Source organism: Pelobates fuscus, chromosome 1, assembly GCF_036172605.1.
Source record: "Pelobates fuscus isolate aPelFus1 chromosome 1, aPelFus1.pri, whole genome shotgun sequence".
NCBI lineage: Eukaryota > Metazoa > Chordata > Amphibia > Anura > Pelobatidae > Pelobates > Pelobates fuscus.
In genome coordinates, this window is record NC_086317.1 from 210,353,309 (window position 1) to 210,374,252 (window position 20,944).

Below are 20,944 nucleotides of genomic sequence, written 5' to 3' on the forward strand. Positions count from 1 at the left end.
GGCAGCCTTCTCTGACAGCTTGTCATCCAGGTGGGAACCCATTCAACCTTGTGCAGTATCGCTTAAAATCATCAAGGTACGCATCAATTTCCCATGTTAGAGAAGGTCTTAAATAGCCCTAAGGGAACCTTCCTCTTTTCTGGGGTTTTGGCTCAGCCCCATGATGGGTCTTTGTCGCTGGATCTCAGCCACCTTCAGCTCATGGACCCGCTTGGCCTGAGCAATGGCATCCACATTAGCAATTACTTTTAGGACAATCGCCTGGAAGGGTTGTGACCAAGGAGTGCAAACCGGGATCTAGCTCCATGAGTTCTTCTATGAAAGTTGCTGGTGTGTATTCCCTGCTCTATTAGCAGATCCTTGAGTGACATTTGTTTCAGCAGCTCATATATGTAATTTTATTTTAACTGTATTTTAATATTAATACATATATATTTATATCTAAATACACGTAGAATGAAATTATATTTATATATTATTATTATTATGATATTTATAGAGCGCTGTCAAATTCCGCAGCTCTTTACAATGGGTGGACGAACAGACATGTAGTTGTAACCAGACAAGTTGGACACACAGGAACAGTGGGGTTGAGGGCCCTGCTCAATGAGCTTACATGCAGGAGGGAGGGAGTGGGGTAAAATGACATAAAAGGTAAGGATAGTATTAGACTAGTGACAGTTGCAGAAGAGGAATCAGTTGGGAGCTATTAACAGTTTAATTGATACGCTTTTATGAAGAAGTGGGTTTTTAACGATTTGTTTGAAGGAGTGGAGACTGGGTGAGCATCTAACGGAGGAGGGAAGCGAGTTCCACAGGAACGGTGCAGCCCTCGCGAAATCTTGAAGGCAAGCATCAGAAGTGGGAGTACGGACAGAAGATAGATGTAAGTCTTCAGCAGATCGTAAGGGCCTAGACGGGACATACTTGTGTATAAGGGAGGATAGATAGGTGGGAGCAGCATTATGTAGAGATTTGAAAGCAAGAATCTGAATTTTAAATTGAGCTCTATATTTTATAGGAAGCCAATGTAGGGACTGACAGAAGGGTGAGGCATGGGAGGTGCGGGAGGACAGGAAGATGAGCCTCGCCGCCGCATTCATTATGGACTGTAACGGCGCAAGTTGGGAGCACGTAAGACCACTGAGAAGCGGATTACAGTAGTCAAGGCGAGAAAGGACAGTGGAATGGACCAACACCTTAGTCGCATCTGGCGTTAATGTTTTTGAGATGGAAATGACAGGATTTGACGATAGATTGAACACGAGGCTTGAAGGAGAGGTCGGAGTCAAAGAGAACACCTAGGCAGCAAGCCTGCGCGGTGGAGCTGATGGTAGCACCGTTGACTTGGAGGGAGACAGACACAGGAGTAACAACACTTGAGGGAGGATAGACCAGAATTTCAGTTTTGGTCAAGTTTTGGTCAAGTTTAGTTTAAGGAAGTAGGCAGCCATCCAGTTAGAAACAGCAGAGAGGCAGTCAGAGACACTAATCAAGAGGGATGGGGAGAGATCAGGAGAGGACAGGTAGATGTGCGTGTCATCTGCATAGAAATGATATTGGAAGCCAAAGGAGCTAATGAGTTTACCAAGGGAGGCAGTATAGATGGAGAACAGTAGGGGACCAAGGACTGAACCTTGGGGGACACCAACAGAGAGGAGTTGGGGAGAAGAAGCAGATCCAGAGAAAGAAACACTGAAAGAGCGCTGGGAGAGGTAGGAGGAGGAGGAGCACCAGTAGAGAGCAATATCTTGTAGACCGATATTGCGGAGGATGAGAAGAAGCTGTTGATGATCAACAGTGTTAAAAGCCGCAGACAGGTCAAGGAGAATTAGGATAGAGTAGTGACCACGAGATTTTGCAGCGAGTAGATCATTGGATACTTTGGTCAGTGCCGTTTCCACAGAGTGCTTAGCGCGGAAACCAGACTGAAGCGGGTCTAGCAGAGAGTTGGACTCGAGGAAGTCTGTCAATCTCGCATACACAATTCTTTCAAGGATCTTGGATGCAAAAGGCAGTAGCGAGATAGGACGATAGTTGGATGGGGAGTAAGGTTCAAGATTGGGCTTCTTTAGAATTGGGGTTACAGTTGCATGTTTGAAGGGCGATGAAAATATACCAGAGGAGAGAGAGAGATTGAGAATTTTAGTGAGAGGTGGAGAAAGAGACGAAGTCAGAGTACGGATGAGATGCGAGGGAATTGGATCTAGGGAGCAGGTGGTGGGGCGGGAGGACTGGAGCAGAGCAGAAACCTCTTCCAATGTAGTGGGTGCGAATGAACATAGAACAGCAGAGGGAGTGAAGTTAGGGGAAATATTGTAAGGGGAAGAAGAAAGATGAGAAATCTCTTCTCTGATTGTAGAGATCTTGTCAGTGAAGTGAGTTGCAAAGTCTGAGGCGGTCAAGTTAGTAGGTGGAGGAGGAACAGCAGCGCGAAGAAGAGAGTTAAATGTGTGAAATAGTCGTTTGGATTCGTGGGAGAGTGTGGTTATGAGGGTGTTGAAGTAATTAACTTTTGCAGAGGAAAGAGCCAAGCAGTATGAGCTCAGCATAAATTTATAGTGGAGAAAGTCAGATGCACAGTGAGACTTTCTCCAACAGCATTCAGCAGTTCTGGAGCATTTTTGGAGGTATCGAGTGAGCTTTGTGTGCCAGGGTTGTTGTTGGGGGGGCCTGCGGCGTTTAAATGTACAAGGTGCCATGATGTCTAGTTGAGAGGAGAGGGTGGAATTGTAGAAGGAGGTTGCAGAACTAGGACAGGTGAGGTTTGAGATAGGTAAAAGGAGAGTTTGGAGATTAGTGGAGAAATGTTCTAGGTCAAGACATTGGAGGTTTCTGTGAGAGTGATGTTCAGACGGTGGTGTCAATTAGGTCTTAGGTATGCCAATGTCAAAAGTCAGAAGATGGTGGTCAGATAGAGGAAAATGAATATTGGCGAGATTAGAGGCAGTAGAGAGGTTGGTGAAGGCAAGATCAAGAGTGTTTCCTGCTGTATGGGTTGCTAAATTGGACCATTGCGTAAGGCCAAAGGAGGAGGTTACAGAGAGCAGACGAGAGGCATCAGTGCAATTGGGGTTATTGATTGGGATATTGAAATCCCCAAGTATAAGGGAAGGAGTGCTAGATGAGAGGAAGTGGGGAAGCCAGGAAGAAAAGTGCTCAATGAATAGTCTAGGATAACTGGGGGGGGGGGGGGGGGGGGAGTGGTAGATGATAGCAATTCTTAAAGGAGTGGGTTTAAATAGGCGGACAGTGTGAACTTCAAAAGAAGAAAAGGATAGGGCAGGGGGAGTTATGATTGGTTGAAAGGTACATTGAGGGGAGAAAAGGATGCCTACGCCGCCTCCTTTACAGTTGAGTCTGGGAGTGTGAGAGAACTGTAGCCCACCAAAACATAAAGAGGCAGGAGTGGTGCTATCAGAGGGGGACAGGCAGGTCTTTGTAAGTGCAAGCAGTGTGAGTGAGTTTGAGATGAAAAAGTCGTGTATGGGTGTTGATTTTAAATTACTGCAGATGGAGTGGGCATTCCAGAGTGCAGAATGAATTTTGGTAAGTGAGGGTAAAGGGCAGGGTATTGTTTGTGGGGTTTCTGGTTGTCTTAGTGTGTGTAGAGAAGGTGAAGGGCCCTGAATTGGGAGAGACATCACCAGCTGCTAGAAGTAGGAGGAGAGAAAGTGACAGGAGGTGTGAATGGGTTTTGTATGCATGGGGTCTAGGATGAGATCGATTGTTGGTTGGAGTGAGAGAGTAGAAAAATGAGTGTAAGGCATGAGATGAGAGAAGGGGGGAGTGTAGCAGAGAAGGGCATATGTAAATGTGGATGGGTGGATCAGTGAAGTGGGTGTAAGGAGAGATTTTTATACTGAGGGAGACTGAGGAAATAGGAGGAGAAAACAGATCATTGCTAAACTGTGACAAATGAAAATTGGAGATAATTGGAATATCAAGAGCAGGTGAAGGTAGGAAAAATGTGTTTTACGGGTTAAAAAGGGCAGGAGTGTACTAATAAGAGGCAGTTTTTTTTTAACCTAACTAAAATGTAGGTGTGACAGACAATCTATAAATGTAATAATGAGCATGGGGTGGGATGGTGTGGGGAGGGTGGGCATCAGGCTTGCTCACTGAAGGAATGGGCTTGCAAAGTTGGGGAATCAGGCTGTTGAATAAATAGATGTGAGGGTCAGAGAGCTTGCAATAATTGTAAGGGAGGGAGAAATGTATCTAGGTACAGAGATGAAGAGATGGATATTCAAATAAAAACAAACATTTCAATAAGAAAAGGGAGGGGTCAGAGGTCAGTCACAAATCAGAGGGGAAAAATAGAGGAATGCATATAGGTGAATAAAACAATTACATACAGGGCTAGCAAAACTACACTTTAGCATAACAGACAAGATATAAATACTAGAAAATATACAATGTACACAGGATATATTAAATAAAAATAAAATAAATGTACAGGGTGGTTAAGTTAAAAATAAATGAAGGTGTGCAGGATAGAGTCTTAGTGTGGTCTTAGTATATACTTAGTATATCTATGTATATCAAAATAATACGAAATATATATATATATATATATCCATATACAAAATTACATAAATAATTTCATAAATATACACATAGATTTCAAATAAACTTTCTATGACACCCTAAAACCTATACATGGGGGGGACGGGACTGTTTTACTCGGGAGACTTTGCTGAACACAAATATTAGTGTTTCAAAACAGTAAAACATATCACAGTGATGATATTGTCAGTGAAAGTGAATTTTTTTGCATTTTTCACACACAAACGGCACTTTCACTGATGATATCATTGTTGTGATACATTTTACTGTCTTGAAACACTAATATTTGTGTTCAGCGAAGTTTCCAGAGTATAACAGTACCTCCATGTACATGTTTTATAGTGTTTTTTGAAAGTTACACGGTCAAATATAAGGCTTGATTTTCCTTTTTTTTTTTTTTTACATTGCAATTTGCCAGGTTGTTATGTTGCCTTTGAGAGCGTATGGTAGCCCAGGAATGAGAATTACCCCCATGATGGCATACCATTTGCAAAAGATTACAACTCAAGGTGTTGCAAATTAGATATTTTCAGTCTTTTTTAGTAACCACTTAGTCAAAAAACACTGGTCAAAGTTAGCGTTCATAATAGTTTTTTTGCATTTTTAACACACAAACAAATATAAATGCTAACTTTGGCCAGTGTTTGTGACTAAGTGGCTACTAAAAAGGACTGGACTGTACCCCTCATTGAATACCATGGGTTGTCTACTTACAATAGTGGGACCTCGGTTTACGAATTTAATGCGTTCTCCGGACGTTTCTTATTGCGAAAAATTTGTAAACCGAAACACAGTGTCCCATAGGAATGCACTGAAAACCATTTAATCCGTTCTGGAGGTCAGAAAAAAGTAAAAATGAGCTGGCATGGAAACCAACCCACAATGCAGAACACACAATAAAAGGCATGCAAACGACAAAGCTCAGCTCCCTACCTTTGCACAGCTTGAGAAATGCACCAAAAAGTCCAAAAACAACTGCAAACAATTTCCAGAATGGCTCCAAAACTCAATGCAAAAGCCGCTCCATCACCTTCACACTCGACGCCACGTGCTATCCACAGGCTCCAACATTTATATTTGTATACCGAAAATTATGTTAACCGAGGCGTTTGTAAACCGAGGTCCCACTGTATGTGCATGTGAGGTGTGATTCAGAGATTTATGACAGATAACAGTGTTACAATGTCACTATTGATAAATTTTAAAAATATATATTTTGAAACAGCAATTTCCTACTTGTTCTTATAGCCCTATAACTCGCAAAAAAAGCAGGTAAATACTGAGTGTTTTTTAACTCAGGGCAGAAATTTCAATCGATTTAGAAGTTTTTTTCATTAGCTTTTGTAGATAAGTAAAATATTTTTCACGTAAAAGTCCAAAAACATGTATTTTTTTAAAAACATTTCACCATATTTTATTATTTTTTTGTAAAGTAAAATATATGACATGATACAAATAATGGTATGTAAAGAAAGCCGTTCTTGTCCTGATAAAAACAATATATAATTTGTATGGGAACCGTAAACGAGAGAGAGGAAAATTACAGCTAAACACAAACACCACAAAAGTGTTAAAACAGCCCTGGTCCTTAATGTAAAACATGGACAAAACAGTCCGGTCCTTAACCCCTTAAGGACACATGACATGTGGGACATGTCATGATTCCCTTTTATTCCAGAAGTTTGGTCCTTAAGGGGTTAAAGGACCACTCTAGGCACCCAGACCACTTCAGCTTAAAGGACCACTCTAGGCACCCAGACCACTTCAGCTTAAAGGACCACTCTAGGCACCCAGACCACTTCAGCTTAATGAGGTGGTCTGGGTACCAGGTCCTTATAGGGTTAACCCATTTTTTCATAAACATAGCAGTTTCAGAGAAACTGCTATGTTTATGAATGGGTTAAGCCTTCCCCCTATGTCCTCTAGTGGCTGTCTCATTGACAGCCGCTAGAGGCGCTTGCGTGCTTCTCACTGTGATTTTCACAGTGAGAGCACGCCAGCGTCCATAGGAAAGCATTATGAATGCTTTCCTATGTGACTGGCTGAATGCGCGCGCAGCTCTTTCCGCGCGTGCGCATTCAGCCGACGGGGAGGAGAAGAGGCGGATCGGAGGAGGAGAGCAGGAGGAGATCTCTCCGCCCAGCGCTGGAAAAAGGTAAGATTTAACCCCTTTCCCCTTTCCAGAGCCGGGCGGGAGGGGGTCCCTGAGGGTGGGGGCACCCTCAGGGCACTCTAGTGCCAGGAAAACGAGTATGTTTTCCTGGCACTAGAGTGGTCCTTTAATGAAGTGGTCTGGGTGCCAGATCCCTCTAGGATTAACCCCTGTTTTTTTATAAACATAGCAGTTTCAGAGAAACTGCTATGTTTATACTGAGGGTTAATCCAGCCTCCAAAACCTCTAGTGGCTGTCTCATTGACAGCCGCTAGAGGCGCTTGCGTTATTCTCACTGTGAAAATCACAGTGAGAGCACGCAAGCGTCCATAGGAAAGCATTATAAATGCTTTCCTATGCGACCGGCTGAATGCGCGCGCGGCTCCTGACGCGCATGCGCATTCAGCCAATGACGTCGCAAGGAAGAAGGAGAGGAGGAGGAAAGCTCCCCGCCCGGCGCTGGAAAAAGAGGTAAGTTTAACCCCTTCCTCTCTCCAGAGCCGGGCGGGAGGGGGTCCCTGAGGGTGGGGGCACCCTCAGGGCACTATAGTGCCAGGAAAACGAGTATGTTTTCCTGACACTATAGTGGTCCTTTAAGGGGTTAGGATTTTGAAAAAAGGATTTGAAAGTTTTATCAAAAATCATTAAATTGGGGGGCGGGGCCTGACATCCCAGCAGAGCGGACGCATGTCTTGTGAGCTCCTGCTCCAGGCACTGATTGCAAGCATCTCACACCCGCAAATCTGCAGACCAGATAATACAAATGCGACCGCATGAACGGGGGCACCCGGGTGAACTCGCCAATGCCAAAATTGTGCAGCTATTCACCTGAACGCCCAACTTCTGACCCCGCGGCCTGCAGTTGGATCGTGCCTGGGAGAGGCGGCCGCTCTCCTGATACCCTGGTTGGCTAAGCAGAGTAGGCAAACTGGTCTCCCCCACCCCTTTGGACCGGTGGGGGATATCCCGGTCCCCACCAGAGACTGCAACCACGAACACAAGGCATAACGACCTAAACTTACTGTACAGACAAGAAGAGAGGGACAAAGCTAAAATGGCCGCCACACCGACCGAGCACATGCTCCACGGGGAAACAAAGTTTCAAGCGACATTTGATGCCCTCTGCACGGCATTCTGGACCCGAATAGAGTCCCGCCAGCAGCAACACACACTCACAGCATCCGGTGCCACAGAGGCCCCCATGCTCTATGCAGACAGCCGGCTCCTCTCCTGGGCTGAGAGCAAAAAGACGCAAGCATCCTACACCACCTGCACCAGGGGTAAAGCCAGCTCGTAGAGCTCACACATGGAGAATCCCTGCCAGAAGAAAAACTTGCCGACCTAACCTACCCGCAACCAGCTCAAGCACCCAGGTACTCCAGCGCCCTACGGAACGTCAAAGACACAGTCTGACCGTGGTGAGGAGGGCCTGTAACGGTGGGAGTTGGGGGACAGCGACGGAACACACAGCCTGTACCGGTCCTGAAGACCATGACAGCCGGCCACAGCGTGACCTGCTGGCGAAAGGCATCGGATGATCACAGGACTAAGAGCCCAGTAATCTCTCTAGTTCTGCGCTGTTCCCCCCCTTTCTCCTTATGAAACACGAAGCCCACTAATAAGCATGCATAGCTTGTAGCCAGTGGACCTTCTCTGGGTGGTAATACTCTCAGTTATCAGCATGTTTTTATCATTGTTTACATCTATGCTTTTCTTATGTTTTTTGTTTATCTTTGTGACGTGATAAGTAGCAATTACAGCACCTACTAGGTAGCAGATCGGATAGCCTGTTACTAAATAATCTCTCAATGACATACCTGCTAGCCGAACAACCTACTTGCTTATTAACTGCTTATTGCATACATGCAAGACGCATCAGCATGTTTTAAGCATTACACTCACATTCCCACTCATGTCTATGTAACCTACATCAACCACGTCTTAAGCTTTGTTATATATCCTAGACATGTTTGAATACCATGTGAAATAGCTAAAAAAAAAAAAATGTGTGCAGTAACCTACTATGCCCTATATTTGTTCATAAATGTATTTTGACAATCTTGTGTTTGCTATTGGGGCAGTGCAAGAGTTTGTGTTAACTATGTGCAACACGAAAAATAAAGAATTTAAAAAAAAACAAAAAAACATTAAATTGAATGATAATTAAATAATTTGAAAAGTTTATCCAAAAATATTAAATCAAGGTATTAATATTTAATTATTAAGTTTGGAGGCGCATTTGGTGTTTACTAGAATATCATTATAGATTTAAAGTTAAGACATCTTGCCTTACTTTATTCATTTTTCCTTCTCTCCAACAGTTCACCTAATCTCTCTAGAGATTACTTGCTTTCTGAGTGGTCTCCTGTTCGTCCCCATTGGAGGTTCTTGGGTTTGGGATTATGCTTTCACTGTCCATGTCCTTCATATATGTATATGCTGCATAGGTAAGACATCGCAAAAATAGACTCTGAATGACCTGAATGAATGCTGCTGGCACTGGGGAGCTACAGTTCATTGAGGGAACCATGAATGCAACATGTACTGTGACACACTGAAGCAGAGCATGATCCCCTCCTTTGGAGACTGGGCCACCATTGCCATGCAGTGGTGTATGTGGACTGCAAAAATCTCTAGGTATATGGTAAGTGTCGAAGTAAGCTCTGCAGCCCTATGCACAGCAAACTGTGATGCACTGTGTATTCTAACACCTTTCATGGCCACGATTAGGTTTTTTAGTAATCTACAGTAGCTCTTCTGTATGATTGGATCTGACGGGCTATGGGCGACCATAACCCTAACGCCGGTTCACCGGTTGTCCTTCCTTGCACCACTTTTGATAACCACTGCAACCAGGGCCAGTGCAAGGATTTTTGCCGCCCTAGGCAAAAGTAAAGTTTGCCCCCCCCCCATATGATCTGCCATGTTAACTAACGCAAGTGCTGCAGTGCCGCCGTGCTTACATTAAAAGGCCTGCAGGGACAGGCTATAGACACCAGAACCACTACATTAAGCTGAAGTGGTTCAGGGGACTATAGTGTTTCTTTAATGTGAGGTAAATTAGAGATTAGTGCCACGAATAATATACTAGATTGCCTACTTACAACCAGATGAGGATGATGATGGGCTCTAGCTGCAGTCTGGCTCCACTGGTCTGGTGTAGAACAGGCTCTCTGGAGGCTGTTTGTAACTGTGGTCACAAAAATCAATGTTCTGGGAGAACGGGAAGCAGCTCCATTTTTTAAACGCCCTTTACACAGCTCAAGGTCTGGGTCCCAGGGTCCACCTTCATGTTCCACCAATGAGTTTGTTCACAGGAGGTGGAGTAGGGGATGTCCTGATATGTGTGTAAGGAATGCATTGTGTGAATCTGTGTTTGTATGTGTAAGGGCTGCAAGGTGTGTTTCTGTGTATGTACGGGATGCAGTGTGTGCGTCTGTAAGGGGTGCATTGAGTGTGTGTAAGGGGTGCATTGAGTGTGTGTAAGGAATGCATTGTGTGTAAGGGTTGCATTGCTTGTGTGTGTGTGTCTGTGTGTGTAATGCATTGTGTGTTTTTCTGTGTGCAAGGGGTGCATTGTCTTTGTGTGTAAGGGGTGCATTGTGTGTGTGTGATGGATGTCAATCTCTCCCCCCTCCCTTGTCACTCTCTTCTCCCCCTCTCCCTCCCTTGTCACTCTCTTCTCCCCCTCTCCCTCCCTTGTCACTCTCTTCTCCTCTGCTTGTCCCACTCTTCTCCCCCCTCCCTTGTCACTCTCATCTCCCCCGTTGTCACTCTTCTCCCCTCCCCACTCTCATTCCCCCTCCCAACCCCGTCAATTCCCCTCCCTGTCAATTTCTTCCCCCCCACCCTGTCAATTTCTTTCCCCTCCCTTTCAATTTATCCCCCCCTCCCTTTCAATTTATTCCCCCCACCCTCCCTGTCAATTTATTCCCCCCACCCTCCCTGTCAATTTATTCCCCCCACCCTCCCTGTCAATTTATTCCCCCCACCCTCCCTTTCAATTTATTCCCCCCCACCCTCCCTGTCAATTTACCCCCCTGTCAATTTATTACCCCCCCTATCAAATTATTACCCCCTCCCTTTCCATTTATCCCCCTCCCTTTCCATTTATCCCCCTCCCTTTCCATTTATCCCCACTCCCTTTCAATTTATACCCCCTCCCTTTCCATTATCCCCCACCCTCCCTGTCAATTTATTGCCCCCTCCCTTTCCATTTACCCCCCTCCCTTTCCATTTATCCCCCCACCCTCCCTGTCAATTTATTACCCCCTTTCTATTTATTGCCCCCCCACCCTTTCCATTTATCCCCCCACCCTCCCTGTCAATTTATTATCCCCCTTTCCATTTATTGCCCCCCCTCCCTTTCCATTTACCCCCCTTTTTCATTTATCCCTCCCCCCTCCCTTTCCATTTATCCCTCCCCCTTCCCTTTCCATTTATCCCCCCACCCTCCCTGTCAATTTATTACCCCCCCTTTCCATTTATTGCCCCCCTCCCTTTCCATTTATCCCCCCACCCTCCCTGTCAATTTATTACCCCCCCATTCCATTTATTGCCCCCCTCCCTTTCATTTATCCCCCCCACCTCTGTTGTAGCGTGGCCGAGCCCTGTATGGTCCGGCCGGGTACAGGGAGCTTTTGTTTCCTGTACCCGGCCGGACTAAAAGGAAGTGAACACTCAGTGTTCACTTCCTGTTAGTCTGGCCGGGTACAGGAGACAGATGCTCCCTGTACCCGCGGACCATACAGCGCTCGGCCACGCTACAGTGAGGGAGTGACAGGAGGGAGCGCTGAGCGCTTCCCTCCTGTCAGTCCCTCTCCTCATGCTGTGCCCGGGCGGTGCGCCCTCATGGACGCACCAGCCCGGGCAAAGCTGCAGCCGCCTGAGGCTCTCTATAGAGCGCTCGGGCGGCTGCAGCATGAGGGGGGCCGGCGCTCCTGGCGGCGCCCCTTCCCAAGGGGCGCCCTAGGCGACTGCCTAGTCCGCCTAACAGGTAGCGCCGGCCCTGACTGCAACACCCCACAAGCCTTGCTGATTTGGAGATACTTTGACCCAGCCTTCACTTTTTGGCCCTTGTCAACATAACTATCTTTTTGCTTGCCCATTTTTTCCCAACACATGATAATCAAGAGTTGACTGTTCACTTGCCGACTAATATATCCCAGGCCTTGACAGGTGCCATTGTAGGGCCGAGGCCGGCAGGGGAAGTCCCAGGATCTCCCCTGCCGGTCTATGCAGGGCCGGCACTATCCGAGCGCCGGCCCCGCTGTTTTCAATGAGGGGCCGGTGAGGAGATCAAAGATCTCCCTCACCGGCCCACATAGAGAATATTGCGGCCGCTAGCAGGGAGAGAGGGAGGGAGCCGGGAGAGGACCCGGCGGAGCTCTATCTTGCAGCTCCGCTGGGTTCCTCTCGCGAGATCCGAAGCGTTGCCATGGCAACGACCGGATCTCGCGAGAAGTGAATTCTAGCCCGCAAGCTAGAGTTCACTCACCCACTGGACCACCAGGGATGGTGTCACCGTGCCGGTCCCCCCCTCCCAGATACCACCATGACGGACTATTCTCACAGTCACACACACACAGTCACAGGCAGACAATCACGCACACAGTTACAGGCAGTTACAACACACACACACACACAGTCACACACAGTTACAGGCAGTCCTACACACAGTCACACACAGTTACAGGCAGTCACACACACACACACACAGTTACAGACAGTCATACACACAGTCACACATAGTCACAGGCAGTCCTACACACAGTCACACGCAGTTACACACACAGTCAGAGGCAGACAGTCACACACACACACACACACATTTACAGGCAGACAGTGGCATACACAGTTTCAGGCAGTCACACACATGCACACACACACACACTAGCAGAGCAGGTTCCTTTTTCCATCATGTAGTACTGAATGAGGAGCACAACCAGCTAAATACAAAGCACTTTATTGTACAGGTAAAAACGTAACAGGTATAACCAACGTCCAAAATATACCTTAAAGTATAAACGTAGTCATACATATACAATCGATATGCAGGCTCTGACTAAAACAGAAAACAGAAATCAGGAATAAGCAATCTAGGATATGCAGACTAAGTGGTATTACCCCAAATACAAAAAAAGAATGGATACCTATATACAAATGTTAACCAAGTAGTACATACCAGAACCAATTGAACCTGTTAAAGCAACTGAGAGGAGGGTGAAAAAGTCACAGAATAGCCCTCAACGTTTCGGCGCTGTACACCTTTATCAAGGGAGCATGTTGTATTACTTTACAGAGTTTTGTGTCATCTGCAAACACTGACTTTCAATTCTTATTTAAAGATTATTTATAAATATGTTAAATAGATATTACTTTGCTGCAGAAGGATTTAGATAGACTGGGGGACTGGCAGATTGCAGATACAATTTAATCTAGAAAAACGCTATGCACTTCAGGGTAAAGAATGCGCAAGCAACTCATACCCTAAATGGTTATGAGTTAGGGATACCCACACATGAGAAGGATTTGGGAATTGTTATAGACAATAAACTAGGCAACAATGTGCAATGTCAATCTGCAGTGGCTAATGCCAGTAAGGTATGTATAAAAAGGGCCATTTATTATCTGACTTACACCTAATGGCTATTGGAGTGTTACTAAAAAACCTCCAGTAATTTAAATATACACAAGGATTTGGTATAGTGCGCAAGTTACTCTTTTTCGTTTAGACTGGAAGAAAGGAGCTTTAGTCTAAGGCAAAGGAATGTTTTTTTTCACAGTAAGAACAATAAGGATATGGAATTCTCTGCCTGAAGAAGTGGTTTTATCAGAGTCTGTACAGTTGTTTAAACAGCTACTGGATGCATACTTGCAAAAACATAAAATTCAGTTATATAATATTTAAATTGTGGGGTAACAGCTTTTTGATTCAAGAATACATCTGACTGCCATTCTGGGGTCAAAAAGGATTTTTTTCCTAGTTTGTTGTAAAATTTTCCGTGCTTCAAACTGGGGGTTTTAGCCTACTTTTGGATCAACAGCAAAAAAATGATGTGAGAAACGTAATGGACCCATGTCTATTTTCAGCCTATGTAACTATAACTGCTGCTGGGGAAGGAGCGACAAGTTACTACATTTGAAAGTGTTAGATCAGTGTCTTTTGTAAAGAAATGAAAAGTAGGATTACTTTATTTATATGTATTTATTGCTATCTGTTGATGCTATTCTCAATTAATTTTACTTCTACAGTGACGGGTGTTTTCCCTATGATGTGGCAATGGTGGCTGGAAATAGGTAATGCTGGCATTAACAAGAAGTATCTCTGATTAAAGGAAACTCAGCCTTTTATTATTTATTTGAGTATACTAGTTAAAAAAATAATAATAAGTATTAAGGCTATAGCCAGATAAGGGTCACCAAGGGCCATAGGAAGGAAGAAATATTGGAGCCTTAGGCTCTGTTTCTGTGAGTGGTGTTGACTGAGTGTTGTGTGAGAGTGTGTGCTCATTGAGTCACTGAGTTTGGAGGAGGGTGAGAACTGTATGGGATGGTACTGAGTGTGTCTGCATGTGCCGGCTAACTATTTTGTGTTTGTGTAGGGAAGTCTGGGTGTGGCTGAGTGTTGTGGTGTGTGTCTCCCCTTCGTTTGTGCTTATGTTTCCTAATGGCCCAGTGATGTGTGAGCAGAATCTCTGGTAGTCCAGTGGTGGATGAACTGGATCCCTGTGGGAGCTCCATGGTTTGAAATAAGTGGTTCTGTCACCCTCTCTTCCAAAATGAGTATTTCATAAAGATAGCATCTTTATGAAATACTCATATTGACTGTGTTGAAATTTCAACTTCAAACACAGTCAAGAGATATACTGAGACAAAGTAGGGACTACTTTGTCACAGTATTTTTCCTACTTTGGACAAATGGCAGAGCTACCTTTTGTCAAGATTGCCATTTTCACCTGCTGTCACTAATGATGGTTGTATGGAAAAAAGCTATTTTTATGGAGGAACCCACAGTCTCCTCCATATACCTAAATTCTGTACTCCATATACTTCATGTTCTTAAACTACATCCCTGAAGTCGGCTCTTGTCAACACCAGTACCAAGAGTTGAATAGGATCTAATGGAAGAGAATGGCGGTGCCAACAAGGGACAGGTTCAGGTGAGTAAAATCTACTTTTTCTTGTCCCCATGGTCACACCATTGCAGGTCTTTGCAAATTATGCAAAGGCCGAGATGGTGTCAGAGCCGCTTTAACCATACTCATAGTATTTTATGAAATATATTTATTTTATTATTTGTTTTCAATAAAACTAGTTTTTTTGTTTTTGTTTTATTTCTTTATTTTTGTGTGCAAAGGTTAACATACAGGCTTGTTATGCCACAACAACATTGACAAGCGTATACATCGTTGGTACAGTGTTATGGCACATAAAGGAATTGCACTTTTTTAAACATATTTTGAAACAGGTTGAACGCATGCTAGACAAGTTGATAATGGTGGGAGACCCTTAGTACAGGTTAGATAGACCTATTCGCTGGTGAGTAGAGGGTACATGTTAACATCATCAAGAATTCGGTGCTAGTTATGTTAAAAAATCTGCTGGGAGCATGAACCCTAGCTTGTGTGAGTGACTAGCTAGAGGGATGGGAGAAATGGAGGGTATCAGCCGGGTCTCTGTGATACTGTCAGCGGGGAGAGCAATGACTAGGGTGCATATAGAAGATGAAATAAAACTAGACAAGCAAGGCAAGTTTGTGTGCGTATGGGGGGTATCAGCTTGTAATGAACTCAGTCTCAGTAATAGCCGGGGGGGTTCCGGATCCGTCCCCATGACCCATAGGATCTTGGGGTCAGCCGATCCCAGATCTGCCAATGCTCTGGAATTGGGTACACCAGATCGTCGATGCTAGGGTGTCATGCAGGTGTGTACTTTTCGCAGAGACATGAGGCTGTACTGTGCTTGGGTGCCTCGTGGTGCTCCTGCCCTCCGGTTCCGCCATTTTGTGGGGCTGTGTATGTCAGAGTCCCGGTAGCTTGTCTCCTGTCTTTGCTACCCATCACCACGCGCTTTCCCTTGAGATATGCAAGCCTCCGTGGGGTGATCGGCATGTATGTTCTCAGCATTCGCGGCTTCTTCTTGCGGGGGCGCCGCAGGTTCGTCTGCGTGCCTGCTGGCTTTGGGTGCTTGGCGGGACTGTGCAAGTGGGACTGTGATTTCGCAGGTTCAGATGTGTGTCGGTTGGGGATTGGTGTGCCCTCCAGCCGTGCCTCCAATCGTGCCCAAAACCTTTCAAAGATAAGATTCAGCCGTGCTTGGTAGGGTGCTAGGTAGGCCTCAGTAGTGGGGTTGTTTGCGCGATCTGCCATCTTGGGTGCTGCTCTGCTATGATACTCGAGAAGCAGTTAGTGTAGTCGTGGAGGGCCTCCCGGGACCGGGATTACCCCCCGGTCCTAATGGGGGGGGGGGGGAGAGGAGGGGGGAGGATGCAGGTGTCCGCTCTAATTATCAGAGGACTGCGCTGGAGAGCGGACGTCTCTCCTGCGCCTGATAGGCTTGTAGGCCGCAGTAGGGTAAAGGCTGGCGGTCCAAACCCGGACGGCTCCAAGTTTGGTGTCTTTCGGATCAGCACGGTCCCCCCTTTTCAGCCCGTGGGTTGTGCGGTGAAGACCTACTGCTTGGCTGCAGTCAGTTGCGTTTTCCGTTGGTTTAGCTCAGGAGCTCATAACATGTGCGTCCGCTCGGTTAGCCAGTCAGGCCCCGATCCCAATAAAACTAGTTTTTTATTCAACTTCGACCTTCCTGATTTTATCCCTTCAGATTTTATATTTTATTTCCTTGGTGGGGAATAAACCACATGCTGTTTTGGGAGCAAAACTCTTTTTGCTCTCCTTTCATGTGTATACCTCCTTCTATTATATTTTTTTATTGCATTAAATACATAGAGTACTATTTCTGTTTTATTTCTAATCCATATACCGGTGAATTTCCTCTTCTATAACACTGCGCACTGAAGCAGAACACTCTCAACACTTACTATCAAAAGCTACTAACTGGCTTTGGAACATTTTTTTTAACAAAGGACCAAGACCATCAGCATATCCATAGGCGGGGATTGTACTATCCAAGCACACATATCTGGAGCTGATTGTAAGAGTGCAAATGGATATACTAAACTATATTTTGTTCCTTTGTCCTCTTATCTTTCATATTGTTTCACCCCTACTTGGATTTGAGGATACTCTAAAGACGCTGCTTCCATGCTCACCTTTCCCAGACAGTATCTACTTATGGCCAGAAAAAAGAGACTTTTGAAACGAGAACCTCTAGTTTATTCAGATGTTAAATAGTGGAAATTATAGAGATTTACTTTCTTGTGGTTGTGCACATCTACAATGAAGGGTGATACATTATGCCCTTATTTGGTAGTAATTTCTGCATTATGTTTTTGTAAAAAATTATGACTCCAAGCACAATAATCATTACAGCCTGTTGGATTAGGACAGACCCATGATCACCTTACAATCAGGTTGCGAAGACTCCTGTAGTGGATTTGTACAATGATTGCAGAAATGGGACACCAGGGAAAAAAACTAGGATGTTGGGATAAGACTTAAGATTTGGGGGGCCCTGCTTGATTCAGGACAGGTAGGAGATATTGATAATATTTTAGTTCACTTTTGGAGCGCTCTGATAATCTAGATTTAATCAAACTTAGAGTTGGTATGAATTGTTGTTTAATGCTGCTAATACACTTAATGTGTTGTACCCCCAACACACAAAACTAAAATCAAAAAGGGAAAGAATGTAAATAAGAGTGGAGAAGTATACTGAAAATGGTGGTTTAGGTGAAAAAACCCAGGACCAAGTATAAATTGTGAAAAATGTAAAAATGTTGTAGTAATACTCAATGATCAGTAGATGGCCCCAAGACGACAGATTAAATACCCTGTATGAAGATGGCAGCGACAGCATCACATCCTGAGGAAGCCAGGCAGACCAGAGAACGCGTTGACGTCATTGAAGGAGCTCAGTAAGAATCACGCTCATATTGTTCGTGCTGCACTGAAACCAGATCACTGCATTTTGGACATTACAGCTATCTAGAGCCAGTGTCTCCAGCTACTTTTTCATATCACTTTGTTTTTAATGAATCTATTTGCACTTTGTAAATATAATTGAGCTTTTTCACTATTTGATTGAAACTGGATTTCCTTAAAGGAACACTATAGTCACCTAAATTACTTTAGCTAAATAAAGCAGTTTTAGTGTATAGATCATTCCCCTGCAATTTCACTGCTCAATTCACTGTCATTTAGGAGTTAAATCACTTTGTTTCTGTTTATGCAGCCCTAGCCACACCTCCCCTGGCTATGATTGACAGAGCCTGCATGAAAACAAAAACTGGTTTCACTTTCAAACAGATGTAATTTACCTTAAATAATTGTATCTCAATCTCTAAATTGAACTTTAATCACATACACAAGGCTCTTGCAGGGTCTAGCAAGCTATTAACATAGCAGGGGATAAGAAAATCTTAATTAAACAGAACTTGCAATATAGAAAGCCTAAATAGGGTTCTCTTTACAGGAAGTGTTTATGGAAGGCTGTGCAAGTCACATGCAGGGAGGTGTGAGTAGGGTTCATAAACAAAGGGATTTAACTCCTAAATGGCAGAGGATTGAACAGTGAGGCTGCAGGGGCATGTTCTATACACCAAAACTGCTTCATTAAGCTAAATTTGTTCAGGTGACTATAGTGTCCCTTTAACCTAATTATCTGGGTAACCCTATGGGTATCTGGGTATATTAATATATGATGTTAAAGCATTATTCATTTGAAGCAATCTGCACTATTATGTGTATTTATGCATTTTCTCCATATGAGCTGTGAGAGGTGTCGTCTTGGGGCCATCTACTGATCATTGAGTATTACTACAACATTTCTTAATTTTTCACAATTTATACTTGGTCCTGGGTTTATCACCTAAACGGCCATTTTCACTTTACTGCTCCACTCTTATTTACAATCTTTTCCAGGTAGGAGACATGCCAATCTTACATACAACACTGCCAACAGGTATGCATCGCAGTGCCATAAGGGAAGCATTCAAGAGTTTTTTTTGTTTTTTTTTACCTGCAGTGATTTAGAATTATACCTTCTGATTCTTTAATTTCACTGGCTACTAGAGATATCAATTTGACTTATGCTCCTGTATATCTAACATCTCTTGTATTGCAGGTTGTGGATTAATCCTTATTGTTGGATCAGGCCATACTCTTGCTCATTTCACAATCCGGTCATCAAGCAAACATCCCTTGATGCGTTATGATAACTATCCGTAGATGCTCCATCTCAGTACACAGTAAGTGATCAAAGGTACCGTATATACTCGAGTATAAGCCGAGTTTTTCAGCACATTTTTTGTGCTGAAAAACCCCAACTCGGCTTATACTCGAGTCAATAGTCTGTATTATGGCAATTTGCATTGCCATAATGCAGACTGGGGCTGTGGGGGCTGTCAGAGCTGTAACTTACCTCTCCTGCAGCTCCTGTCAGCTCCCTCCTCCTCTGCGCCGTCCGTTCAGCACTTCGGTCAGCTCCCAGTGTAAGTCTCACGAGAGCCGCGTGGGAGCTGACATAAGAGCTGAACAGACGGCGCGGAGGAGGAGAGAGCTGACAGGAGCTGCAGGAGAGGTAAGTTACAGCTCTGACAGCCCCCCTCACCCCCCACTGAACTGCCAATGCCACTGGACCACCAGGGAAGGAGAGCCCCCCTCCCTGCCATATATCAAGCAGGGAGGGGGGACGAAAAAAAATAAAAAAAATTATAATAATAATAAAATAAAAAAATAATTAAATTAAATAATAATAATAAGAAATAATAATAAAAAAATATGAAAATAATTAAAAAAATAATAATAACATTGCCCACCCCCCACCAAAGCTCTGCAACACACACACACACACACACACACTGCACACATACACGCACACATAACACACTGCATTCATACACACACTGCACTCATACACACACACACTGCATTCATACACACACTGCACACATACGCACGCTGCACTCATACGCGCACGCTGCACTCATACGTACACACTGCACTCATACGCACACACTGCACTCATACGCACACACTGCATTCATTATACACACACTGTAAATAAATATTCAATTAGTATATTTTTTTTAGGATCTAATTTTATTTAGAAATTTACCAGTAGCTGCTGCATTTCCCACCCTAGTCTTATACTCGAGTCAATAAGTTTTCCCAGTTTTTTTGGGTAAAATTAGGGGCCTCGGCTTATATTCAGGTCGGCTTATACTCGAGTATATACGGTATATACGGTAATCAGATCTAGTTCTTAAATTAATGTTTCAAATGCAGAAAGAAAAGTCCTGCACTCACTCCCATCAATGGGCGGCTGCAATGACTACAGTACACATCAGCCCCAATATATAGTAAAAACCAAAGAAAAACAAGTTACCTGCGCTCTCTCCTTAATCCCTATGTATTTTTAAACAAATGGAGGTGTTTTAGTTACCTCCAATGGCCATGAGAGGACAAGCCCACCTGCCAACATCAAGGCAGACCCCCTAGGTGGGTCCTAACCATTCACCTTGCTTCCTTAAGCCTCTGGCAAAAATCTCTTATGAGACAGAAAGGGGTATTTTTGGTATACATCCCTATACATTATTAACCCTTAATAGGGAACACATGGGATGGGCGGCTGCATTGTAACAAGGCTGAGTAATACAAAAAAATGGATACAAATGCAGAAAATGCATTTAAACAAATGGTTTAAAAATACATAGGGATTAAGGAGAGAGCGCAGGTAACTTGTTTTTCTTTGGTTTTTACTATATATTGGGGCTGAGGTGTACTGTAGTCATTGCAGCCGCCCAGTGATGGGAGTGAGCGCAGGACTTTTCTTTCTGCATTTGTATCCATTTTTTGTATTACTCAGCCTTGTTACAATGCAGCCGCCCATCCCATGTGTTCCCTATTAAGGGTTAATCATGTATAGGTGTGTATATAAAAAATACCCCTTTCTGTCTCATTAGAGATTTTTGCCAGAGGCTTAAGGAAGCAAGGTGAATGGTTAGAGTTAGAACCCACCTAGGGGGGTCTGCCTTGATGTTGGCAGGTGGGCTCGTCCTCTCATGGCCATTGGTGGTAACTAAAAAAACCTCCATTTGTTTAA

General features: G+C 44.3%; 2 protein-coding genes across 2 annotated transcripts in view; both read left to right on the plus strand.

Annotated features, from left to right (window-relative positions):
- The window catches only part of EPB41 (erythrocyte membrane protein band 4.1), a 403,184-nt gene that overhangs the window by 358,535 nt on the left and 23,705 nt on the right, over positions 1 to 20,944 (plus strand). The gene's annotated exons all lie outside the window — the stretch shown is intronic.
- LOC134610960 (putative transmembrane protein 244) overlaps positions 1 to 20,944 on the plus strand; it is a 43,066-nt gene that overhangs the window by 20,695 nt on the left and 1,427 nt on the right. The window contains exons 4-6 of the mRNA XM_063454376.1: positions 9,043 to 9,168; positions 13,976 to 14,020; positions 18,965 to 19,088. Of these exons, the coding sequence (XP_063310446.1) occupies positions 9,043 to 9,168; positions 13,976 to 14,020; positions 18,965 to 19,068 (275 nt within the window). The 3' untranslated portion in view covers positions 19,069 to 19,088. The remainder of the gene's footprint in view (positions 1 to 9,042; positions 9,169 to 13,975; positions 14,021 to 18,964; positions 19,089 to 20,944) is intronic.